Raw genomic sequence first — 26,433 nt, 5'->3', positions numbered from 1 at the left:
CAAAGATGAGAAAATTGAGGCTCAGAGAGGTGCAGCAACTGGACTGAGATCAGGCAAGGAATGAATAGAGCAAGGAACAGGCCCAAGGAGACAGGCTTTAGATCTGGGCCCACACCTCTTATAGGAATTCATAGGTTCCCAGGCAGTGAAACTCCAAAGTCAGCCCCAGCTGCCCGAAACTGAACCACAGAGAGCTGGCTCTCAGCCCCCTTCCGCTGGCTCCCTTCTTTCCTCCCAGCCCCACCCTGCCACCCCCATTTCCCTCCCTGGCCTTGGGGCCCTGCTTCTTCTCCAAACCTGCTCTGCCACAATTCCTTCCAGATTCCCTCATCTGTAAAATGGGGATAATGACAGTGTGTTGTGGGGGTCAGACGAGATGCTCACAGTCTGGCACATGATAGCTTCTCAATAAAGACTAGCAAACACTATGCTGTCGCCATCATAATAATGTCTCCTAAGTCCTGAGAAATAGGCTGATAGCTTTATCTGTATTGGACATCTGGAGAAAGGGAGAAAGTCAGGTTAAGAAAGGTGTACAAAGCCAGCCACTGGTGTTCCTGTGATGCTAGCTATTCAGGAAGCTGAAATCTGAGGATCACAGTTCAAACCCAGCCCATGCAGGAATGTCTGTGAGATTCTTATATCCAATTAATCACCAAAAAGCCCAAAGTAGAGCTATGGCTCAAAGTGATAGAGCACTAGCCTTGAGCAAATAATCTCAGAAATAGTACCCAGGCCCTGAGTTCAAGCACCAGGACTGGCACCAAAAACAAAACAAAAAAGAAAAAGAAAGAAGAAAAAAAGAAAGAAAAGTGGACAAGCCAGGTGCCAGTGGCTCACACCTGTCATCCTAGCTACTCCAGAGGCTGAGATTTAGAGGATCAGGTTTCAAAGCCAGCCTGAACAGAAAAGTCCATGCGACTCCATATCCAACTAACCAGCAAAAAGTCAGACTGGAAGTATAGCTCCAGTGGTTGTTAGGTTTTTAAAGTAGGTAGCCGGTAAAGGAGAACGCCACGCGGTATTCAGGCAGGAGAGAAAGTTTATTACCAAACTGCTGGCCTATGGTAGAGATGATCCAAGGCCAGAGGACCCCCACCCAGCCCTGCCTTATATCGAGGGCAGGGGTAAGGGGTGTGGCCAGGTGGATTAGGATGTGACCTCAGGGAAAGGGGAGGTAACTGCCTCCAGGTCTGCAGGTTACCCAGGTAACTGGGTGGAGACTTAATGAGGTGGGGGCATCTTCATGGAGCCTCAGGAAGAGGACCTAACAGTGGAAAAGCACCAGCCATGGAAAGAGCATAAGGTCCTCAGTTCAAGTCCTGGTACTGGCAAAAAAAAAAAAGGCAGAGCACCATGCATTGTTCAAATTTGCTAAGTTTGGAAATAGCAGGAAAATAACCGGTGCCTGCCTGACATTCTGATTTCAGATCCCATTAGCTTCTGTTAGTCTTTACTGGGCAGATAAATGATTGATATTTATTATTGATTATGCCTAACCAGACCCTAGATACTGAGGGGCAGAGGAATCTTAGACCTTGGAAGGAGTTTACTTCAAAGAAGGCAAGAGGCACTCTGGTCAAGAGAGGAGAAGGGGGCTGGGAATATGGCCTAGTGGCAAGAGTGCTTGCCTCCTACACATGAAGTTCTTGGTTCGATTCCCCAGTACCACATATATGGAAAACGGCCAGAAGGGGCGCTGTGGCTCAGGTGGGAGAGTGCTAGCCTTGAGCCGGAAGAAGCCAGGGACAGTGCTCAGGCCCTGAGTCCAAGGCCCAGGACTGGCCAAAAAAAAAAAAAAAAAAGAGAGGAGAAGGCAGGCAGGCAGGCAGGCAGGCAGGGAAGGCTTCTAGGAGGAGGTGAGTGTAAGCCAGGCCTCAAAGGACCAGTGAGATATACAGACTTGGAGAAAAGGGGTCTGTGTCCTGGAGATAAGGTTGGACATGTAGCTACAGCTTCCAATTCTTGAGGCTCCTGATGAACCAGGTTTTGGGCGGAAAGCTTTAAGCTCATTATCTTTGAGATTTCCCCACCAACTCAAGCGATAAGTGTCATTAGGGATGAGGAAACCAAGGCCCAGAGAGTTAAAAAATAACAACAACAACAAAAAGCCCGATTTGCCTGGGGTCACACAGCTAGTAAAGGGGCTGGGCCTGGGTTTGAGTCCTGGAATGCTGGTTGGCTCATCCTCTGGTGGGCTGTGAAGTCAACCTTAAGACTTGCATTAGAACAGGAAAAAAAAAAAATCACCCAGCACTGCGAGGAACTGACAGACCTGGAAGAGACCAGCCACTGCTGGTAGTTCTGCTACTCATTACCTAAGGTCACCTCTTTGAGCCTGTCTAAACTGGACAGACCAGGAATGTAAATGGACCCTCTGCAGGGAAGGTCTTTGAATTAGGGAGGGAGGCTCTGGTGTTCCAAGGATTGTCTCAGAGAAACCTGGAGATGTTTAGATTTCAGTGAGCCCTGGGACTGGCAGAAACTCAGCAGGGTGGACCCCGACCCCAGCCGGGCCTGCAAAAGGTTCAGGAGAGTCCTGAAGAACCCATTACAGGAACAAACAGGGGCTCCAAAGCTGGACTGTGCTAGATTTGATTGCTAGTTTTCAAATCAGCAAATCTCTCTCAATGACCTTGGGCAAGGTATTCTGCCTCTGAGTTTCCAACTTTACCACGGTATCATCTTCTCACCTTCCCCGGTCGTTAGAGTGAATTAAACAAAACAACACAGGTAATAATCTGCCCTGGTACTTGGCACGCTGGAGGAGCCCAATAAATGTTTTTCCTACCGTGAGTTACGCTAAACAAAGGGACAGGTTCCTGACTTTCATCTTAATAGGGGGAGAGAAAAAGAGATATAAATGCACATATAATCCAGCTAAACCTGTGGCCTGGGAAATGCACTGAAGGACCTAGACTCTTCCCCGGTCCCCCCATTGCTCCTCCCCTTCCCCGCCCCCCATCTCCCTGGCACTCGGGCTCATTTCTCAGCATGCAGTGCGCAGCTCAAAGCGTCTCAGCACTGTGGCCCAGAATGGCCCTTAGCCTCATTTCTTGGGCTGCAACCGCCAGCCGAGGTCGGTCCGGACAACAGGTGTTACGGCCCCTTTAAGCGGAGGCGCCGGGCTGCCCGTGCAGCCTCCGTGAGGCGTCTTTCCCTGGGGGAGGGGGCGGAGCCTCACGTGTCGCGTCAGCCAATCAAAACATGGCATTTTCCGCGGGAGATCCGAATTTCGCGGCACGCAGTTTGGCGCTAAAAAAAAAAAAAAAAAAAAAAAAATCCGAGCGAGCGAGCAAGCGAGCGAGAGCAAGCGAGGCGGAGAGGCTCCGAGGCCGGAGAGCGAGCTGAGGGCGAGTCAGGACCATCGGGGCCCCCTCCCGCGTCCCCGCGCGTCGCGTCTCGGCACCCGGGCGCCCAGGCTCCGGGGCCGCACGGCCCCCGGCAGTGCCAGCGGCGCCGGGCCACCTCGGAGCGCCGCTCCGCTCGGCCGCCGGCCAGGAGGGGAGGGTCGGGCCGAGCTCCGCGGTGCCCATTGGCGGCTTCCCCCCACCCCCCCACCCCGTCCCGGCCTCCGCGCCATGCCGCGGGCCGTGTGAGCCGCAGCCGGCTCCAGAGCCCGCGGGTGCCCGCGGGGGCGCCTGGCCCGGCCGGGTAGGGGGCGCCGTCGGCAGCATGCTGCGCGGACCCCGACCTCTGGCTCCCGCCGCCGTGCAGCCCGCCGAGGGGATGGCCGGCTTGAGCCCCCCGGAGCTGTGGGCGCCGGTCCTCAGCAGCCCCCAGCTCTGCCCGGTCACCACCACCTACTACACCGCGCTGTACCCGCAGACGGCGCCTCCCGTCCTGGCGCCCGGCACCTGCCTCGACGCCACCCCCCACCGACCCGAGGGCCGAGTGGTGCGCTGCGCGCCTGCTGGCCGGCTGCCGGTAATGCTGGGGACCCCCTGCCGCTTTGCTTTCCGCTGGGTCCCGGGGGTGGGGGGCGGGCAGGAAGGGCTCTCCGAGGCCCCGGGAGGCTGGTTCTATTTTGCTGAGGGGGAGGACGAGCTTTGAGTCTTCAGAACAATCCATTGCCCCAATATCTGAGCAGAAGACCTGTTTATTTTTAAATTTACAGTGCTACAAAATCACTCGCTGTAGTGGAGTAGAATGAGCACTGGACAGGGAGTCTAGAGACCTGACCCATTGTCCCTCAGTGTTCGACACTGCCACCATTCATTCTTCTTTCATTGTTTGGTCAGGAAACCAGCACCTGCTATGGGCCTGGCACAAGACTTGGCCTGGGGATATTTTGGGGACTTGAAGACAGGGGAATAGGTCCTGGGTTTCTCTTGAGTTCAATCTGGCTTGGACAGACTCCAAATTGGCCATCTAGCCACTCCTTACCAGGTGTCTGTCCCAAGTCCTCTGCCAAACCCAGTCTTTCCTCCACATGGCCTATATCTTAGACTCAAATGCAGGCCGCCCTCTTGGGGTTTCTATTCTTGTAAGCTGCTCACTCCAGCCCCAGGCCTGTAGCCAGAGAGGGCCCAGAATATGGTGGCCCTTGCGAAAAGAAACTACCTCAGGGTGGGGGTGGAGTGGAAAAGGCCCTGGGGGACTTGAGGTAGATGTTGGGGAGCTTGGTTTTCTGTTTTAGATTGCCTCAAATGTACTGTGTGTGTTTGGACCTGTCTGGACCTCAGTTTCCCCTTCTTGAAAATGTGTGCATGCCTGTGATAGCTGTGTTTGGGCTAGCTCATTTCTGTTGTTCCCAACTCCAGGTGGTGCATTTTTGGAAGAAGGCCCTAGGAAGGGGAGGTGGGGATGTTGTAAGTGTGCTTAGTTGTGGGGGTGATGAGTAAGTTTGGATCCAGGGTAATATATCCTCCCCCTCTTCTCCAGTCCTAGAGGCATCTGCTCAGACCTGTGCCAGTCAGCAGGCACTAGTCCTAGCCATCTGGCTGCAGGGACAGCCCCATTTTCTGCCCTTGGCATCAGCCTTTGTTTTACCTTCTGGAGCTCCCTCCCTTCTTTTTTTGCGCTGGTACTAGGGCTTGAACTCAGAGCCTGGATGATGGCTCTTCACTTTTTCTGCTCAAGGCTGGTGATCTACCACTTGAGCCAGTTACATTTCCAGCTGTTAAGTGGTTAATTAGAGATGAGTCTCCCTGACTTTTCTGTCATGGCAGTCTTCAAACTGTGATCCTCAGATTTCAGCCCTCTGAGTAGCTAGGATTATAAGTATGGGCCACTGGTGCCTTTTCTACACATTTTCCAATTAGAAGGGCAGGAAGCAAGAGATTGCTATGCCCAGTTCAAGCAACTGAGGACAACTTTCATCTTTTTTTTTGGCAGTCCTGAGGCTTGAACTCAGAGCCTGAGCACTGTCCCTGGCTTCCTTTTGCTCAAGGCTAGTACTCTACTACTTGAGCCACAGGACCACTTCCAGCTTTTTCTGTTTCTGTGGTGCTGAGGAATTGAACCTAGGGCTTCAAGCAATCTACCACAAAGCCACATTCTCAACCCATCTTTTTTTTTTTTTTTTCCCAGTAGGGTTGTGGGTCTTGAACTCAGGACCTGGGCACTGTCTGTGAGCTAGCTCTTTTGCTCAAGGCTAGCACTCTACCACTTTGAGCCACAGCTTCACTACTAGTTTTTCAGTAGTTAATTGGAGATAAGACTCTCATGCGGACTTTTCTATCTGGGCTGGCTTTGAACTGCAAACAGATCTCATCCTCCTGAGTAGCTAGGATTACAGGTGTGAGCCACTGGTGGCCGGCTCAACTTTCGTCTTGTGTTCAATATTTTGTGTCTATTACTATTTTATATGTGTGTGCTGGTACTGGAGCATGAACTCAGGGTCTGGATGCTGCCTCTGAGCTCTTTTGCTCAATGTTAGCACTTATTACTTGAGCCACAGCTTCACTTCTGCCTTTCTTTTGTGGTTTGTTCACTCATGTCCTCTCCTACCTGGGCTGGCTTTGAACCAAGCTCCTCAGATCTCAGCCTCCTGAGTAGCTGGGATTTCAGGTGTGAGCCACTGGCACCCAGCATGTTTGGTGTTTTATAGCCTGAACCTTTTGTAGCCTGTGAAGTAGTTGTAATAGTATTTCCATGTTATAGGGGGAAAGAAACAGTGAGATCGAGGATGTGATCTGTCCAAGGTCATTCAGGGAGATGGTGACTAGACCTACAAGGCAGCTCTCTGCAGCCTTGACCAACCCAGAACTGCCCAACCCAGGAGGTGGGAGCCCTCGCTCAGGAAAGGGCTGGGTGCAGGGCTTAGCCTCTTCTCTGGCCAGCTGCTTTCAGCCTCAAAGTTTCAGTAACAGCTGTGGCTTTGAAGTGTTTTGAACCCTTCCAGAGGAAGCTGAGTGCATCTGTCTATACCCTGTTCCTGGGGGAAGGGCGGGCAGGGGTGCTGAGTGATCTTAGCAAGAATGGCTGTCCTTTACCAAGTGCCTCTCATATGCCAAGCACTGCCTGGCACCCTCCACACTTGCTATCTTGTGTCACGATGCCTGGTATCAGGCACTTGGCAGATGAAGAAACTTTATCCAACTGAGAAGACAAGTGAAGTCATTTGCTCAAGACACAGACAGCCAAGAAGTGAGAGAGTCTCCTTGGACCAGACCCCTTGAAGACCTGCCAGGTCTAGAACTTCCCAATCTCCCCTTGGTCCTCAGCTGCTGAGGCTCAGCCTCATGGACAGGGCTGCCCCCTGCTTGCTCAATTTACCAGGGTGTGACCTGGAGCAGCTCCAAACCCAACCCTGGGTGTGGTCAGGCTGCAAAGTGCAGGGTGAGCAGGATTTAGTGGGGTGCTGTTCTTTAAAGGGAAGGCAGCTAAGTAAGGGGATGGTGCCTCTCCATGTCTGTCCAGTGTTCTTGCTGCCCCCCTCAGGGACTCATTCTCCTTTGGGGAGCCTTCCTCTGGCCAGGCATGTAGCCCTGGAGGACACTGGGGACAATGGTACGTGTGTGTGTGACAGTGTATGAGTACTGGGCTTGAACTCAGGACCTTGTATTCTTTCTTGGCTTTTTTCACTTAAGGCTGGTGCTTTAGCACTTGAGACACTTTCAGAGTTTTGCTAGTTAATTGGAGATAAGAGTCAAGAGTCTCATGGGCTGCATGCTGGTGGCTCATGCCTGTAATCCTAGCTACTCAGGAAGCTGAGATCTGAGGATCCTACTTTGAAGCCAGCCCAGGAAAGTCTGAAACACTCCCATCTCCAATTCACTACCAGAAAGCTGGAAGGGGCACTGTGGCTCAAAGTGGTAGATCACTAGCCTTGAGTGAAAGAGCTCTCAGGGACAGCACCTGCAGGCCCTGAGTTCAAGCCCTATGACTGACCCTCCCCCCCAAATAAAAAAAATGCCATAAACTTTTCTGCTCAGATTGATTTAGAGCAGCCATCCTCAGATCTCAGCCTCCTAAATCTGGCTATATTGCTTAGGCTGGCCTTGAACTCCTGAGCTCAAGTGATTCACCTTTAGCTTCATGAGTGCCTGGGACTACAGGGATGATTGCGCTCAGGCTGAAAATAAACTCTTTTTTTCTTTTTGTGACTCTATCAGGCAGGTTAGAGAGGAAATGCAGGCTTTGGGGGGGTCCCTGGAGAGAGGGCTGCAGGCCAGGACTCTGCAGCTGCCACAGTGTTCAGCTGGAAACTGAGGGCTTGGGGAGGTGCCTTACATGTGCTTCACCTTACTGTTGTTGGGCTTAGAACTGTGGAGAGACCTGGCTGTATTCTTTGAGTGACCTTAGGCCAATCCACTTCCCCTTCTCTGACCTAGTTTCAACTTGTGCCTGTAAGGGGATGGTGCTTTGGGAAGGAGAATACAGTTCTCCCAAGGGGTTAAGGACTGGAGTCCTAACTAGGTGAAAGGGGCTTCCTAAGAGGGTCCGGCTTAGAGCCATGCAGGCCTCTGGGCTTAGTAGTAGACCTTTGTTTTGCTCACTCCTGTTCTTGGTTTTCAGTTCACCCTTGAACTCTGCCCTTGCTGGCATCCTCAGTCTGAGCACTGGCCTGGGCAGAGCCCTCTGTTGTAAGTTCTCCACAGAGATGGAGCTGATCATCAGCCCAACTTTACAGGTGCTCACCGTGACCTGAGTGCCTAGCTCATCCAGCTAAGAAAGGAGGAGACTGCTGGACACTGGTGGCTCACATCTGAGGATCCTGGTTCGAAGCCAGCCTGGACAGGAAAAGTCCATTACATTTTTATCTTTAACCAGCAAAGATCTGCAACTGCCAGAGCACCAGCATTGAGTGAAAAAGCTAAAGGACCGTGTCTGGGTCCTAAATTCAAGCCCCAGTACCTGGGAGGGGGTGGTGGGAAGGAGGAGGGGGCCTCATTTGAACCAGGCTGGTCAGACTCCAAGGCTGGCACAGCGTCTCCTGGGGCTTGTCCTCTGTCACCTCCATTTTACAGGCTCAGCCAAGTCATTTGCTGACTTTTCTGGGCAGAGCCTAGGAGGGTGTCACCTTGATGGGTGACACTTTATGCTTAGGTATAGGATAGGGGGAGGGGGAAGAAGACAGTGTGTGAAGCTATGAGGGTAGATGGGACATAGCCAGCCAGGCCTTGGTCCCACATTCTAGCAAATTCTGGGGAATTATGTGGGATGGCGCCTTAGAGTTTAGACCAGGGTTAGATGCTTGCTCTCCCTGTGTGTCCTAGGATTCAAACCCTCCTGGGTGAGTCCTCTTGGCTGCCAAGAGAGATTGCTTTTCCTGACGTTATAGGAAGTGGGAACGTGTGATAGGCCCCACATGGGTTTCTGGTCAAGGTCCTTTTCTACTACTTGCCTCTCAAGGGTAGTGAGTTGGGGGCAGGGAGAGGTGGGCCTCAGCCTGACCCAGGAATGTGGGAAGGGAAGGATCCTGGGGTGGACAGCCATGGTCAAGACTGACAGGTCTTGGTGCTTACTTGGCCTCTTATTATTTCAGCCTGTGCTGCTGGGGAGGGCTGGTGAGAGAACGGCTTGGCTCTGAGCCTGAGGACTTTCTCTAGTGACAGGGTAGGGCCAGACCCTTGGAATGTAGATTTCACCCGGGGAGAGGTAGATAAGGAATGTTCAGGGGAGAGACTTCAGGAGGAATAAACTGGGAGGTTTTAGGGATGGAGGAGAGTAACACTACCTGGGAAGCAAAGGTCCTCCACTCAACCCCAGAAGACTTCCTGGAGGAGGAAGGAGTGGGGGAGGGGTCTGATACCAGTAGGGGCTGTCAGCCTCCTCCACCTGTCAGCCCAGCTGTGCTCAGCAGCAGTTAAGTCTCAGTCCTGTGGAGCATGACCTCAGCACCAAGTGTTAAAAAAATAGGCTTTTCACTCAGGGCAGCAGCGGTGGTGTCTGGGGTACCAGGAACAGAGGAGGAAGGAAATGGGCTCATTGGCCCCCAGCGGGTGTGTCCAGGAAGATGTTGAGATCAGATTTGGGGAAGGGGCTGTGCATTTCCTGAGTCCCTTCAGTGTTCCAGAACTTACACTTGAGTCCTCACCATAGCCCTGGATGTCAGGGTTTTCTGGCCCACTTTACAGAGCAGAAAACTGAGGCTCCTAGCTATGGAGCTGGTCCCCGGATCACACAGTGAGTTCACAAACGTGCTGGAGAATTCAGCTGGCCTTGTGCCCAGTGCCCCAGTTCTGCTCTGCCCCTCCCCAGCCTTAAAGGAAGCTCTTCCCGGGCAGGGCAACTCTTGCCACATTGGGGCTACTACTTGGTGGTGGTGATGGTGGTGGCAGCGCTGGTGCCTGGGTGGAGGGGAGCGAATGGGTCTGTGGTTTGATTTCTCCAGCAGGTGTTGCCCAAGCTTGGCGGGAATGGGGAGGGGCAGCAGGGCCTCAGCTGCTTGTTCTGAAGACCAGGAGGAAGGAAGGACTCATTGTCTGCCCCTCAGCAGGCAAGAAAGGAAGCTCCTGCTGGAGCCCATACCTGGGGGTGGGGATGTTTGTGCTGCTTCTCAACTGTGGGTACCTCCCTGGGGTGTGGCACCACGCCAGGAAGTACTGTGGGCCTGGGCGGATGCTGGGCCCCACCCTGATAAGAGCCAGCTGTGGGGCAGTGATGGCTGGGCCAGCTGCTCGCTAGGAGGGGCCAATCCCCAGCCTGGTGTGGTTTAGGCCACGCCCACTTCCCCCTGTGTTCTGGGAGGTGGTTGTGTAGTACTTGTGGGACCCTGAACCCTTGGTCACGTGCATTTGTAGGACTGCTAGGTTTGGGCCTCAGCGATAGGAGTTTTATTTGCCACGGCTCGATACTTCCTTCCCAAATGCTATTGCATTTCACCTGGACTGGTGACCCCAGGCACTGGAGGTGACTGCAGGTGACCTCTGTGCCTTCCCTCCAGGTCAGGAAAAGGCTAATGAAGGGACTGATTCTCAGACGCTGTCTCTCCCTCCTCCTCTCTCCAAGGCCAAAAGGAAGCTGGACCTGGAGGGCATCGAAAGGCCTGCAGTCACTGAATTCCGGACTCCCCTGGGGAAGTGCATCCCGGTGGATGGCCTGCCTAGCCCCAAAAGTAAGAGCTTGCCCCAGGACATCCGGGGTGGGATGGGCAGAGGCAGAGGGCAGCAGCCCTTCCCAGATCGCCAGGACTGATACTTGTACAGTAGACCTTTGGTGTCCTTGGTATCCTCAGGCACATGGGTCCAAGGAAAAAATATGCATGCTCAGGATGTAGGGAGTTAAGTGTACTGAGAATGCGGATTTATTTTTTGTATCACTACCCAACTTCTGCTGCCTTTCAAGAAACAAATATGAAAATTTCACTTTATCATTTCAATTATGCATATTCATGTTTTTTGTTTTTTTTCTGCTGGTACTGTGAGAGCCTGCTGCATATTCACTTTTACCTTGCCTTGGGGACACCATTTACTTTGGGAGGAGGCAGATTTTCACAAAATTAAGGGCAAGGAAACAAACACTCAGCAGACTACAAATGATTAATTTAATTATTTTTTTTATTTTTTTCTCCTATCCTGGTGCTTGAACTCTGAGCCTGGGCATTGTCCCTGAGCACCTTTTGCTCAAGGTTAGCACTCTACCATTTGAGCCACAGCAAGACTTCTGGCTTTTTCTGTGATTAATTGGCAGAGTCTTATGAACTTTCCTGTCCTGGCTGGCTTTGAACCACTAACCGAGGTCTCTCAGACTCCTAAGTAGCTAGGATTTATAGGCGTAAGCCACCAGCGCTCTGCTGCAAAATGATGTAAAAACACAGCAGGTGACAGGACTGACTGAGAGCTCCTCCACATCCACTGAACTGATAATACACAGGCAGAAATTGAGGGTTTTTTTGTTTGTTTGTTTGTTTTTGTTTTTTGATTGTAGGCCTTGAACTCATGGCCTGAGTACTGTCCCTGAGCCTCTTTGTGCTCAAGGCTAGTGCTCTGCTCTACCACTTGAGCCACAGTGCCACTTCCAGGTTTTGAGTGCTTAATTTGGAGTCTCGAGGGACTTCTGCCAGGGCTGGCTTTGAACCATGATCTTCAGATCTCAGCATCTTGAGTAGCTAGGATTATAGGTGTGAGCCACTGGCACCCTGCGTTTGAGTTGTGTGTGTGCACATATGTGAGTGCACTGCTCCTGGGACTTGAACTCAGGGCCTGGGCACTGTCCTTCAGTTTCATTTTTTGCTCAAGGGACATTTTCACACTACTGCTTGAGCCACAGCATGAGTACCAGCACCCAGCTTTTGATTTCTTAAAAATAAATTCTGATGTGGTGTTGTTATTGTGTGTTTATCTTTTTTTCTGCTTCTAAAGGCTGGGGCACAGAAAGGGAGGGAAGAAGGGTGAGCAAATGCAATCATGGTATTCCGTATACCCTATGTGGAAAATGAAGTGTGCAACTTGTGGGTAGGAACGAGAGGGGGCAAACTGAGGGAAAGTGAAGGAAGGGGTGACAGGGTCCAAAAGAGAAATGTACACATTACTTGAATTGTGAAATGATAACCTTTCTGTTTAATAATTTAATAATAACAATAATAACAATAAAATATTAAAAATTTATTATAAGCTGGGTACCTGTGTCTCATGCCTGTAATCCTAGCTTCTCAGGAAGCTTCAGATCTGAGCATCATAGTTCAAAGCCAGCCATGGCAGGAAAGTCCAAAAGACTATCCTCCATTAAAAAGCTAGAAGTGGAGCTGTGGCTCAGGTGGTGGAGCACCAGCCTTCAGTGAAAATGCTAAAGGATAGTACCCAGGTTCTGAGTTCAAGCTACAATACTGACTGGCACAAGAAAAAATTACTTTTATTATTATTTTTTTAAATCACACCTAGCCAGTATAATGTACCTATGTATTGGGCAGCCTTACAGTATCACACATTCTGGTTTGGCAAGGTTTCCTGTGTATTCCTGATTTGATCCTGTTCTCATAGGATCATGTCCCTTTTGTTGACCCATAACTTGAGGCTCAGAGCCTATGATTTACCCAAGGCCATACAGCTAGCAATGGAGTCAGGATAAAAGCCTGGGTAATTATACTGCTGCTTCCATACTACTCTAGTCAGGAGCTAAACAAGATGAAGACCAGTGTTTATATGGGAACTCGCTATTTTAATTAATTTGTTATGCCCATATTGGGGCTTGAAATCATGGCCTTGAACTCTCCTTTGGCTTTTTTGCTCTACCACTTGAGTCACAGCTCTACTTTTTTTTTTTTTTTTTTTTTTTGCCAGTCCTGGAGCTTGAACTCAGGGCCTGAGCACTGTCCCTTGCTTCTTTTTGCTCAAGGCTAGCACTCTGCCACTTGAGCCACAGTGCCATTTCCGGCCTTTTCTATATATGTGGTGCTGAGGAGTCAAACCCAGGGCTTCATGTATAGGAGGCGAACACTTTACCACTAGGCCATATTCCCAGCCCCACCCCCCGTTTTTTTGAACCTGTCCTGAACTCAGGGCGTGGGTACTTGTCCCTGAGCTTTTTTTTGTTCAAGTCTAGCACTCTACCACTTGAGCCATAATTCCACTTTTGGCTTTTTTTGGTGATTAATTGTAGCTAAGAGTCTCAAGGACTTTGCTCAGATCTCAGCTACCTGAGTAGCTTGGGTTACAAGTGTGAGCCACCAGCGCCCAGCTCAGTGTGACCTTTTTCTAAAAAATAACTGAGCTCAGCTCGGAGCAGGGGTTAACATAACAGAGTTAGTCCCACATGAAGAGAGAACTAAATGTTTCAAATACAAGAGATACCTGAATTAATTTAGTCAGCCTTTGCTAACCCCCAGAGGGTTCAGGATCCAAAGGCTGCTCATCTAGAGCTTTATACTAAAGCGAACCTGCAGGGATTTCTTGGAATACTTGAGTCAATATTCTGGCTAAAGTGGAAGTTTTAACAAGTGTGTTTGGGGGAGAAATACAAGTTTTTCCTGATACCTAAGGTATGTGACTGGGTGAGATTGATCAGTCAGAATATCTGGGGATCTAGGCAGGACTGTGATGTGACTTGACTGTCTCCTCTTCTGTGACTCCTTGTCCTATCTTTATGACAAGGCACAGCTAGATTGGGAATGACTAAGTTTCCTTTACAATTGATTGGTGATAGAGGCTGCTCAGAGTACTGCACTGAAGGATTCTAAAGCTGGGTAGGGGGCTGGGGATATAGCCTAGTGGCAAGAGTGCCTGCCTCGGATACACGAGGCCCTAGGTTCGATTCCCCAGCACCACATATGCAGAAAACGGCCAGAAGCGGCGCTGTGGCTCAAGTGGCAGAGTGCTAGCCTTGAGCGGGAAGAAGCCAGGGACAGTGCTCAGGCCCTGAGTGCAAGGCCCAGGACTGGCCAAAAAAAAAAAAAGCTGGGTAGGACCAGTAAATGCCAATTCATTAGTAATGTCTGCCGTGGACACAAAATCTGGCAGAGAAGTCTGTGCCAAAGCCTTGCCATCTATCTACTGTGTTAAGGGATTCTGATGTCCTCTTTCTGGAGAATCTTAGTTCCAGAACTAGTTTGGCCACTAACTTACTATGTGACTTACAAATCACTTGATTGCAAAAGACCCCTTGGGGTCTTCAGATGCTGCAGCAGAGATGTGGTCTTGTGACACCCGTCTCCTTTTCTTGAACTGCCCTATTTGATGTTATATGATTGATTGCTCTCAGGGTAGTTATTGTATTCCAGGGAAAGAAAAAAGCAAAGGTATATCTATAAACACATTCTCAGCTGGGTGTTTGTGGCCCCGCCTATAGTCCTAGCTACTCAGGAGGCTGAGTTCTGATGATTGTGATTGGAAGCCAGCCCAGGCAGGAAAGTCCCTGTGAAACTCTTACGTCCAACTAACCACTCTTAAAAACTGGAAGTGGCCCTGTGGTTCAAGTGGTTGAGCACTAGTAGCCTTGGGCACAGAGAGGCTCAGGGACAGCATCCAGGCTTTGAGTTCAAGTCTCACAACAACACAAAAATTTTCAAATCCAGGCTTGTTGGGTTCACCATATGGCAGTTTTAGATTCCTGTTATAACTGACAGGGTTAAGAAGGAAGGCTGGGGGCTGGGGATATGGCCTAGTGGTAAGAGTGCTTGCCTCGTATACATGAGGCCCTGGGTTCGATTCCCCAGTACCACATATACAGAAAACGGCCAGAAGTGGCGCTGTGGCTCAAGTGGCAGAGTGCTAGCCTTGAGCAAAAAGAAGCCAGGGACAGTGCTCAGGCCCTGAGTCCAAGGCCCAGGACTGGCCAAAAGAAAAAAAAAAAAAAGGAAGGCTGGGGCAGATGGTCTGAATTTTAAATCCATGAATTAGGACTCTTGGATTCATGTCTCAAGTGTTTCTTGCAGACAGACCTGGCTTTACCCAGACCACTTTCCCCTTATTAGGTTATCAGGTTCCCTCACTGGAGGATGGTGGTGAAAATGGGAGGTGATGGGTGTGGAAAGGTGGTACTTAATGGGTCCATATATAGGTTCAGGGAGTCCCAAGGCTACCCCTCCCTGAGCTGTCAGTGTGTATCTTTTCCTCCTCAGCTCCCAAGTCCCCTGGGGAGAAGACTCGGTATGACACATCACTGGGACTGCTCACCAAGAAGTTCATTTACCTGCTGAGCGAGTCACAGGACGGGGTCCTGGACCTGAACTGGGCTGCAGAGGTGCTGGATGTGCAGAAGCGGCGCATCTACGACATTACCAATGTGCTGGAAGGCATCCAGCTTATCCGCAAGAAGGCCAAGAACAACATACAGTGGGTGTGAGTTCCGGGGAGAGTGCACGTGCTGGGGGTGGAGCCAGGACCGTTAGCCAATAGGTGTGGGTGTTAGGGGCAGGGCTGAGAATAACAGCCAATGGGTACAGGTGCTGGATTGGACCAAGAGTAACCAATAGGGTCAGAGGCTGGGGCAGACTGAGTTGATGGCCTAGCAGATGTATGTCCTGGAATAATAGTGTGAAGAGAAGGGGCTGACTGGAGACAGTTGTAAAGACCTGAGAGGACCATAGATCCTCCTCTGGTGTCACACATCCCCAGATCCTCTCTCTTTGGCTTAGGAAAGCCCTTGGGAGCTGAGTAGGAGTAGGTATAAACTAGATTACTCTCTCCATTGCTGGAAGGTCTTTATAACCTTCAGCCCTTGGTATTGACCCCTAAGAAACCCAGGCAGGGAAGCTAGGACTGAGATCACTGCTACCCTGCTGTGTGTAGGAGGCTGGGGCCAATCTTTGCAGCTCCATTGGAGCTAGGCACCACCCTTGATTTACAGATCACCTGATTAAACCTTGTTTTGGAGTTTCCCTCTGCTCCATTGAGCCTGCTCTGCACAGCAGCCCTTGCTGGGGGAAGATTGGTCCCTGCCTGTGGACTGACACTGACATTGGGGGCTGCTCTATTCCCAGAGGCAGGGGAATATTGGAAGACCCCACCCGGCCTGCGAAGCTGGGGCAGGAGCTAAAGGAGCTGATGAGCACGGAGCAGGCCTTGGATGAGCTCATCCAGAGCTGTACTCTGAACTTCAAGAACCTGACTGAGGATAATGCCAACAAGAGATATCCTCAATGGGGGACAGGCCCCCGAGTGCAAGGGCCCAGCACATTTATGTCTATTCTGTGCTGGTTCCTCCCTGCAGGCATTGTCTTCCCCTTAGGGGTTGGGGGTTGGGTGTACCCTCTTTTCCTTCCTCGGGTGGCATTTCTTCTTAAGCCTATTGAAGTTACTTTTCTTGGTCAGGGCGGGGGGTGGGGTGGGGGGGCAGGACTAGGATTTGAACTCAAGGTTTCATGCCTGGCAGGCTGGAGGCTGGTAATTTGACCAGGCAGATGCTTTTCTTAACTCTCTGGCCCGCACATTAGCCTATGTGACTTACCAGGACATTCGTGCTGTGGGCACCTTTAAGGAGCAGACGGTGATTGCTGTCAAGGCCCCTCCGCAGACCAGGCTGGAAGTGCCAGACAGGGCTGAGGTGAGAGAGGGGGCATCTGATGGTGCCCAGGGTGTGGAGGTCCTGGGAGCTCTGTGGACTTTATCCCTTGCCTTTGTCCACCCTGGCCTCCTCTGGTGTGTTCTGGGGCTCATGGCAGGATTGGTAGTCTCCAAGCCAGAGCACAAATGGCAGAAGCTGGAAAGATGGCAGCTGAGTACTGACTGGCTAAGGAAATCTCTGTTCCTAAAAAAATGTTCTATTCGTTTTGCATCTAGCTGCAGTTTCCTGCACACATACTTGCATGTGCTCACAAATCCTGTGCTACTGATCTTGCTTTCTTACGTTCAAAGCAAAAAAAATATATATTTTTTTTTAATTTTTAATTAATTTATTTTTTGTCAGTCTCAGAGGGCTTGAATTCAGGGCCTGGGCGCTGTCCTTGATTTCTTTGTGCTCAAGGCTAGTGTTCTACCACTTCTAGGTTTCTGGTGGTTAGTTAGAGATAAGAGTCTCATGGACTTTACTGCCTGAGCTGGCTTTGTTTATTTGTTTTGTTTTTGTTGCCAGTCCTGGGGCTTGAGCTCAGGGCCTGAGCACTGTTCCTGGTTTCTTTTTGCTCAAGGCTAGCACTCTACCACTTGAGCCACAGCACCACTTCCATCTTTTTCTGTGTATGTGGTGCTGAGAATCAAACCTACGGCTTCATACATGTTAGGCAAGCACTCTACCACCTGGCCACATTCCCAGCCCCCTATGTTTATTTTTGAGACAGGCTCTCACTCTGTAACCTAGGCTGGCCTTGAACTCTGTTTTCCTGCCTCTGATTCTCAAGTACTGGGATTACAGTTGTGTTCTATCATGTCTGACACAAGACCAGTTTTTTTTTTGTTTTTTTTTGCCAGTCCTGAGGCTTGAACTCAGGGCCTGAGCACTGTCCCTCGCTTCTTTTTGCTCAAGGCTAGCACTCTACCACTTGAGCCACAGCGCCACTTCCAGCTTCTTCTATATATGTGGTGCTGAGGAATCGAACCCAGGGTTTCATGTATACGAGGCGAGTACTTTACCACTAGGCCATATTCCCAGCCCCTCTTTTTAAAAAAAAAATTATTTTGTATCAGTAATAGGGCTTAAACTCAGGGCTCTAATGCTCTTGTTGCTTAGCTTTTTCTGCTCAAGGCTGACACTCTCTACCAATTGAACCATCCCTCCTCTGCTTCATGCTTTTTTTCTAATTAATTGAAGATAAGAGTCTGATATTGTCCAGGCTGACTTCAAGTTGGAATTCTCATTTTAGCCTTCTGAAGAGCTTGGATTATAAACAGGAGCCACCAGTGTCTGTCAAGACCAACATATTTAACATTCTCTATGAAGCCTTTGGTGTGCTGATCCCAATTGGTCACGCCCACCTTCTCTCCCGTGCCACTGCCAGCGGTCTTTGTGTTGCCACACCAGCCTGTCTGCATTCCCTGCTTGGCTTCCCCTGCCCTTGTGGCTGGCTCTTCCCGCACAGGCTTCCCTCTAGGGAAGATGGCTTATGTGATGCCAGCTCAACTACTTTGGTGGGAAAAGTTTCTGTTTCTTATTGTTCCGGCCAGAGTTCTGGGCCCAGTGTTGTCTGGATTGATCTGGGCATACGCCTCCCTGATCTATTTGTATCACTGGCTTTCCTAGCTGCTGTGATTACAGTTGTACCACCTGTATCTGCATGCCCCAGGAGTGGGGAGCAAATTTCCTAAAGACATTCAAGGCATTTCCCTGAAAGAAGGGGACTTAGGCAGCTGGATTACTCCTGGCAGGTGTGCAGGCCTCAGTGCCCAGCTCTAGGACTGAGCTTGCTCATGGGGATGGTGGGCGGCCCTGGGTGTCCAGCACTGAGCCTTAGGCAGGCTCCTCTTCCCTACCCACCTCTAGGAGAGCCTGCAGATATATCTGAAGAGCACCCAGGGGCCCATAGAAGTCTACTTGTGTCCCGAGGAGGTACAGGAGCCTGACAGTCCTGCCAAGGAGCCGCTCCCGTCCACTTCCACCCTCAGCCCCAGCTCTGACTGTGCCCAGCCTAGCAGTAGCACCAGTCCTGGGATCACGGAACCAGCAGCCACCTCAGGTAGGCGCTCTGCCCAGAGGGATGGGAGAAGGGAGGGCAGCTGGCCTTAGGTCCCTCTAAAACATTAACACTGTGTCAGTACTCAGGTTTCGCCCCCAGTCGTAGGGCTTGGACTCTGGGCCTGGTCACTGTCCCTGAGCTCTTCAGCTCAGGCTAGCGTTCTACTGCTTGAGCCACAGCACCACTTCCTTCTTTTCTTTCTTTCTTTCCTTCTTTCTTTCTTTCTTTCTTTCTTTCTTTCTTTCTTTCTTTCTTTCTTTCTTTCTTTCTTTCTTTCTTTCTTTCTTAGGTAGAGTAAGTTTATTTAAAGTGAAATGAAATCCATCTGGATTGATGGTGTAGGGCCTCACAGAGGAGTCCTGGTACTCATGCTTGAATTCAGGGTCTCAGGTTCATATTTGCTGTTTTTTCAAGGTTGATGCTCTACCACTTGAGTCACAGCTCCATTTCTGGTTTATTTGTTTATTTTGGTGGAGATAAGTGTCTTATGAACTTTCTTTTTTTTTGCCAGTCCTGGGCCTTGGACTCAGGGCCTGAGCACTGTCCCTGGCTTCCTTTTGCTCAAGGCTAGCACTCTGCCACTTGAGCCACAGCACCACTTCTGGTCATTTTTTTTCCTGTATATGTGGTGCTGGGGAATCGAACCCAGGGCTTCATGTATACGAGGCAAGCACTCTTGCCACTAGGCCATATTCCCAGCCCCATGAACTTTCTTGCCTAGCCTGGCTGTGAACTGTGATTCTCAGATCTGTCTCCTGAGTAGTTAGGATTACAGGTGTGAGCCATGAGTGCCTGGATTGGTTGTCGTGTGTGTGTGTGTGCGCGCGTGCCAATGTGGGGCCTTGAATTCAGGGCCTGGGTGCTGTCCCTGGGCTTTTTTGCTCAAGGCTAGCACTTTACCACTTGAGCCATAGCTCTACTTTCAGGTTTTTTGGTGGTCAGTTGGAAATAAGAGACTCGGGGACTTTGTTGCCAAGGTTTTGAACCATAATCCTCAGATTTCAGCTTCTTGAGGAGCTAGGACAGGCATGAGCCACTGACACCTGGTGGTTTTTACTTTTTTTTTTTTTTTTTTTTTTGAGGCGATAGAAGGAGACTGTGTTCCAGAGACCACAAATGTCCTACAAAATCTAAATTCCTGTCTTAGCACTGACACAAGTTTGCTGATCTTGATCTCATTCAGTGTTTCATTGTATACACAAATGAAGAATTGCTCAGGGTCAGGGAGGGCAAGTTGATCCGGGGTTAGACAGCCTTCTCTCTGGAGCTCCCCTCTGTGTTTGTTGTCTTCCTCAAGGAGCCAGGGCTTCGTATGCCAGCCATCTGTCCCCTTGGGCACCTCCCCAGTGCCTATCTCCTTCCCCAGACCTGTGCCCCACCCTGTAGGTCCCTCTTGCTGCTGCTGTTTTTGTTCTCAGTTGTCTGCTTGGGCATAGCTCTTTGAAGTTAGAGCCAGCGACACTGTAGTGGTCCTCCAGGACCTTGGGTGGAAGTGTGACATGAATAAAGTAGCAGTTTTTTTACCTTTGTGTGGCCTGTGAAGATGGGGGTGCTGCCAGTGATTGGGCACCTGCCGGTATGAGGTAGACCCTGGGTTCCATCCCCAGCACTCCAAAAAAAAATTAATAAATAAAACAAAAAACTCACTGTTGTTATCCTAGCTACTCAGAAGGCTGAGATCTAAGGATGGCAGTTCAAAACCAATGCAATAGGAAAGCCCACAGGACTCTTATCTCCAATTAACCACCAAAAGCTAGAAGTAGAGCTGTGGCTCAAGTGGTAGAGTGCTAGCCTTGTGCAAAAAAATCTCAAGGACATTATCCAGGCTTGGAGTTTAAGGCCCAAGACCAAGACACACAAAGAAAACAGAACCCCAAAACTGGAGGGGAGGCTCAACTAGTAGAATATAAGCGTAGCAAATACAAGACCCTGAGTTTAAATCCCTGAACCTCCAGGGAGTTAGAGGTGACTCTTCTTTTTGTTTTTTTTTTTTTGTTTTTTGGCCAGTCCTGGGCCTTGGAACTCAGGGCCTGAGCACTGTCCCTGGCTTCTTCCCGCTCAAGGCTAGCACTCTGCCACTTGAGCCACAGCGCCGCTTCTGGCCGTTTTCTGTATATGTGGTGCTGGGGAATCGAACCTAGGGCCTCGTGTATCCGAGGCAGGCACTCTTGCCACTAGGCTATATCCCCAGCCCATGTGACTCTTCTTTTTGAACCTATGCCTGATGTCTTACAGACTTGGTGACTAAAATGTGAGTCACTTTAATTGCTCTAAGCCTCTTTTCACATCTCTAAAATGGGGACACTTAAGGTTCCTTTGTTTTTGGCATGGTGACATACACCTTAACCCCCAGCTAGTCAGGAGGCAGGATTCCTTGAGCCTAGAGGTTCAGAACCCGCCTGGGCAATACATTGAGAACTGACTGAGGATAAACCCTTCTTCATGAATATTGCATGCGTCACATGAGACAATACAGTGAGGGTATGAACCGAGCACTGGTCTGCAGAGCTTTGTGTGATATGGGGAGCAGAAAGAGCCTCCTGGGATGTAGCTCAGTATGAAAGCACCTACCTGGCAAGTGTGAGGCCCTGGGTTTGATCCACAAGCCTGAGAAAGAAGAGTGGGAAGGAAGGCAGGTAGGCTTCTGCTCCCAACAATTCAGCCTCCCTAGTGCTGGGATTATAGATGTTTACTACCATGCCAGATGATGTTAGATGTTTTTTTTTTTCGGTTCATCATGGGGCTTGAACTTGGGACCTGGGCACTGTCTCTGAGCTCTTGCCCAAGGCTACCGCTCTACCACTTTGACCCACAGTACTACTTCTGGTTTTCTGGTGGTTAATTAGAGATAAAAGTTTTCATGGACTTTCCTGCCTGGGCTGGCTTTAAACTGCAACCCTCAGATTTCATCCTCCTGAGTAGTTAGGATTAGAGGTGTGAGCCACTAGCAGCACCTTGCTTTTGATTTTTAAAAAATTTAGATTTAACTGCTATCTTTGGACTTCAGTTTCCTTATCTGTCACTACTGTGACAGCATTGCTTCCATCAGGGCTGCTGCTTGAGTATCAGAGAGAAGATGTGCCCCATCTCTAGGGCAGCAGCAGATCCCAGTGGGGCTTCTGTAGACACTTGTTTACGTGCAGGATCTTTTCCGCCTCCACAGCCCTTTGAGGTAGACAGACAGTCATTATCGTCCCCTTCAGGGGTGAGAAACATGCAGTCACTTGTCAGTGGTTACCCAGGAAGGCAGAGGCGGTCAGGCAGCCTGCCCACTGGTGCTGTATTTTCAAAGCATGGCTTGGTTGTGGTTAACAAAAAAATGACAACGGGTGGGATTCTGATCTTTCAGATGTCACCAATAGGTGGGTGTCTTGTTCCTATCCCTGTGTAGGAAGTCACTTTCCTCCCTCAGTGGACCTGGCCAGTGTGGCTGGGACTGGGTGGGAACCAGGAGCCTGAGCTGTGGGGACGGGAGGGAGGGACAGAAAGGCTCATTGCAGCCTTGGTTGGAAGTTGGAGTTTTTTCTGAACCAGTGAGAAGGCATTAAGGTTACAGAGAGTGAGAGTCGTGGCCCGGGAGGAGATTCCTGCAGCGCCCCAGGAGGCGAGGGCCACAATAACGCAGTGGCAGGAAGAGAATGGACAGCTTGGAGGGAGAGAGCCATTGACTATGGAGATGACCAGTTTTGCTTCCGTAGAGGATGGCGGGTTGGATGCAGAATTCTGGATGATTCTTGGGCCTTTTGGCTTGACCACTGGAGGAGGGCATGGCTTAGTCACTGATGGAGAAAGACTAGGGGGAAACGGGTTTAGGGGGAGACATTTTGATTTCATCTTGCTTATACGGTTGGAGTTTTTTGTTTTTTGCTGGTACTAAGGCTTGAACTCATAGCCTGGGTGCTGTTCCTGAGTTCTTTTGCTCAAGGCCATTCTACCCCTTGACCATAGCTGTACTTCTGGCTTTTTGTGGTTAATTGGAGTTGAGTCTCTTGGACTTCCCTGCCTCGGCTGGCTTTGAACCGTGATCCTCACATCTCAGTCTCTTCTGAGTAGCTAGAACTATAGGTGCGAGCCAGCAGCACCCAGCCTGTCTGAGTATTTGGATAGAAAGGTTGCAGAACAGTTGTGGTAGAGCCCAGGGCCAAGAGCAAATGCCCGGTCTCAGGTGTGCTCTTAGGACCAGCAGGGGAGGGTTTGACGCACAGGGCAAGCCTGGGGCTTTGAAGGTTAAAGGGGAAGAGGAGGAAGATCCAGCCCTGGAGACCAAGGGGAAATGGCCACAGAGGTAAGAGGAAAGCAGGTTTATGGAGACCCAAGTGGATCTAGGTATTTCAGGAAGAAGAGCATAGACAGCATCATGGTGTCCTGCTTTTAAGACGTGGGGGTCCAGAACCAGAACTGGGAGTGTGGGGGGTACAGCCAGGGAGCTGGGCTGCAGCAGCATGCTAAGTGGCTTGGTGGGGACAGAGCCCAGATTGAAGTAGACCGACCGAAGAGCAAAGGGAACACACATGGGCTTTCCCAAGCTTTTGAAAATGTGTACAATTGGGGCTGGGGATATGGCCTAGTGGCAAGAGTGCTTGCCTCGTATACATGAGGCCCCGGGTTCGATTCCCCAGCACCACATATACAGAAAATGGCCAGAAGTGGCGCTGTGGCTCAAGGGGTAGAGTGCTAACCTTGAGCAAGAAGAAGCCAGGGACAGCGCTCAGGCCCTAAGTCCAAGCCCTAGGACTGGCCCCCCCCAAAAAAATGTGTACAATGAAAAGCAGAAAAAATGGACCAGTAATTGTACAGGGTTAGAGGTCAGGTATATTTTATGTGCTTATATGTGATAAAATACACAAAAATACCATCATGCTTTTTTTGATAGCAGGGTTGTAATGTGAATGAGATATCATCATACATAGTTTTGGTTCGCATTTCCTAAATTAGTGTTATGTCTGACCATCTTTAAATGTGTTTATCAAGGCTCTATCCCTAATTCTGCATTTATTTCTTTGTGTGTTGGTCCTGCGGCTTGAACTTGAGCTACAGCTCTACTTCTGGCTTGTTCTATACATGTGGTGCTGAGGAATAGAACCTAGGGCTTCATGGATGCAAGGCAAGCACTCTACCACTAGACCATACTGTACTGCCCAGGGTGGTTTCAAACCATAACATTCAGATCTCAGCGTGCTGAGTAGCCTGGATTACAGATGGGAGCCACTGGCAACTGGCTCCCTTTGCCCTTTTGTTTTTTTGGCCAGTCCTAGGGCTTGGACTCGGCCTGAGCACTGTCCCTGGCTTCTTTCTGCTTAAGACTAGCACTCTACCACTTGAGCCACAGCGCCTCTTCTGGCTTGTTCTACACATATGGTGCTGAGGAATAGAACCAAGGGCTTCATGGATGCAAGGCAAATACTCTACCACTAGACCATATTCCCAGCCCCCTTTGCCCATTTTTTTAAAAATCAGATTTTCTAAAATTGAGTTTTAGCTGTTTTGTGTATATTTTGGATATTAATTCATTATACATGATTTGCAAATATTTTATTCTCTGGGCTGCCTTTTTATTCTTTTTGTCTTTTAAAAAGTTTATTCTATTACTGTGAAAGTGATGTACAGAGGGATTAATTAAATAACTCAGGTAATGAGTACATTTCTTCTTTCCTTCTTCTTTCCCTCCCCCATTCTTCCCTCCCTCCCTCCCCCATTCTTCCCTCCCTCCCTCCCTCTCTCCTTCCTTCCTCTCCCTCCCCCCCTTCCTCCCCTTCTTCCTCCCCCTCCTCCTCCTTCTCTTCCTCCTCCTCCTCCTTCTTCTTCTTTCTCTCTCTCTTTCTTTCTGCCCTGTCTCTCTCTCTCTCTCTCTCTCTCTCTCTCTCTCTCTCTCTCTCTCTCTCTCTTTCTTTCTGTCCTGGGGCTTGAACTCAGAGCCTGGGCACTGTTCCTGAGCTTCTTTTGCTCAAGGCTAGCACTTTGCCACTTGAGCCAGAACGCCACTTCTGTCTTTTATGTTTATGTGGTACTGAGGAATCAAATCTAGGGCTTCAAGCATGCGTAGGTGAGCACTCTACCACTAAGCCACATTCCCAAACCATACATTTCCTTTTGTACAGTGTCATCCCTTCCCTCTCTCTTCATTTTGTCTTTTTGGCGCACAATTTAACATTTTTCATGAAGTTTAATTTTTTTTTCCTTGTGCCTCTCATGTTTTATTTAAAAAATCATGGCCCGACCAAATGTTATGAACCCTTTTTAAGACAGTCTTCCTGCGTAGCCCAGGCTGGCTTCAAACTCATAATCCTACTTCAACCTCCCAAATAATGGGATTACAGATATGAGCCACTAGCATCCAGCTTACTCTTGAGATAGGGTCTCTCTGTCTGCCCAAGCGCACACCTGAACTGCAATCCATTTAGTTTTCAGTTGTACCTAAGAAGACAGACAGGTGCAGCCTCAACCACCCATCAGTTGAAAAGAATCTTGTGGAATTTCTTCCCAGTCTGGCCTTGAATCTTATCCTTTTCATCTCAGCCTCCCGAATCAATAAGAGCTGTTGTGGGTTATTGTTATAGTTTGAACTCAGGTCTTTATGCTTGCCAGGAGGCCACCCTACCACTTGAGCTGTACCTCCAGCCCTTTTACCCTGGTTACTTTTTTGCTTTTGACCTAAGACAGCCTGGATTTCTGGCTGTCACTTCCTGCCATAACTGGGATGACAGGTGTAGGCCATCACATTTGGCTATTGGTTGAGATACAGAGACAGTGAAGGGGTATGTCTCAAACGTTTTTCCTTGGGATATCCTTGAACCACAATCCTTCCTTTCTCTCTTTCCCCAGTGCTAGGATTACAGCTGTGTGAGCCGCTGGTGCTCAGCTCCTGTAAGAGTGTTATTTTAAGTAGTCTTAGGTCTTTGATCCACTTTGAGTTTATTCTTATACATGATGTTAGATGAAGGTCCAACTGCATTCCCTTGTGGGGTTCCTGGTTTCTTGGCACCATTTGTGTGAAAGCTTGTCCCTTAAAGGATGCTTTTGAAAGGTGAAGTGGCCAGGGTGTCGTGCTGTGGGAGTGATCTTTCTGGTGAGGGAGGGGCAGGTGGTCCAGGCAAGAAGGGTATATCATTGGGAGCCAGGGCATACCTTTCACCTTGTAGGTGAAAGCTGCGGTGGGCTGGGTCTAGAAGCTGGGGTGGATTTTGAGAGGAGGGCACTGCACCTGCTGGAGGGCAGAGGAGAGAGCAAGAGAAGGAGACTACTGGGGCTTGTGCTGGGAAAGGGAGACTGTCCCTAGGCTAACAGTATGGAGCAGGTGGGGGGGGGGGGGCTTGTATACAGTCATCCAGAGAACTGAGAATCAGGCTTGGCCCTTTGTCTGTTTTTCTGCAGCTCTAGCACTGACTCCCCAGCAACATCTGCCACCTCCAGCACCATCCCTTATCCCCTTAGAGGCCACCGACAGCATGCTGGAGCTGCCACAACCCCTTCTGCAGCAGACCGAGGACCAGTTGCTGTCCCCGACCCTGGCCTGCAGCAGCTCCCCTTTGATTAGCTTCTCTCCGCCCTTGGACCAGGAGGACTACCTCTGGAGCCTGGATGGGGGGGAGGGCATCAGTGACCTCTTCGACTCCTATGACCTTGGGGATCTGTTGATCAACTGAGTGGCCCTATCTGTCCCCCGCAGTCCCCCCCCCCTTCCCGCCTCTACCTCCTCACAGACTGACAGGGGACCTTGGACACAAGGTACTGCCTCAGGGTATGAGTTTTCCTCTCCTTTCCAACCTCCCTGCTATGGCGAAAGCCATCTGGCCATGTGGATATAGGTGAGGGGAGGAACATGTCAGGGGTTGGGGTCCTGTCCTTTCTCTTCTGACCTCTCACATGAAGGACCACAGGTACAGGTGACCATGTTCAGGGAAAGGCCCTGCCCCCTCCTTTTGAGGGATAATTAGGGCCCTCGATTTTCCAAGAAGCACTTAATACCTTTGTATTTATTTCAGGTTGAGTTTTTTTTTTTT

At 50.0% G+C, this 26,433-nt stretch overlaps 1 protein-coding gene across 1 annotated transcript; it reads left to right on the top strand.

Annotated features, from left to right (window-relative positions):
* Window positions 1–3,660: 3,660 nt before the first annotated feature.
* Window positions 3,661–26,396, top strand: E2f2 (E2F transcription factor 2). The gene is made up of 7 exons (XM_048350493.1): window positions 3,661–3,927; window positions 10,399–10,504; window positions 14,945–15,164; window positions 15,806–15,955; window positions 16,254–16,368; window positions 18,241–18,433; window positions 25,805–26,396. Exons 1-7 carry the CDS (start codon window positions 3,676–3,678, stop codon window positions 26,074–26,076), a joined length of 1,308 nt encoding a protein of 435 aa, XP_048206450.1. The 5' UTR covers window positions 3,661–3,675; the 3' UTR covers window positions 26,077–26,396.
* Window positions 26,397–26,433: the final 37 nt, after the last annotated feature.

The sequence above is a fragment of the Perognathus longimembris genome, chromosome 7, assembly GCF_023159225.1.
Source record: "Perognathus longimembris pacificus isolate PPM17 chromosome 7, ASM2315922v1, whole genome shotgun sequence".
Classification (NCBI taxonomy): Eukaryota; Metazoa; Chordata; class Mammalia; order Rodentia; family Heteromyidae; genus Perognathus; species Perognathus longimembris.
Note: the sequence above shows the minus strand (reverse complement) of the source record. Positions and strands in the feature narration are given on the sequence as shown.

Coding starts and splice junctions, on each gene's coding strand:
- E2f2 (XM_048350493.1), top strand. CDS start 3,676: ATGCTGCGCGGACCCCGACCTCTGGCTCCCGCCGCCGTGCAGCCCGCC. Junction 3,928..10,398: donor CGCCTGCTGGCCGGCTGCCG/GTAATGCTGGGG, acceptor CCTCTCTCCAAG/GCCAAAAGGAAGCTGGACCT. Junction 10,505..14,944: donor TGGCCTGCCTAGCCCCAAAA/GTAAGAGCTTGC, acceptor TTTCCTCCTCAG/CTCCCAAGTCCCCTGGGGAG.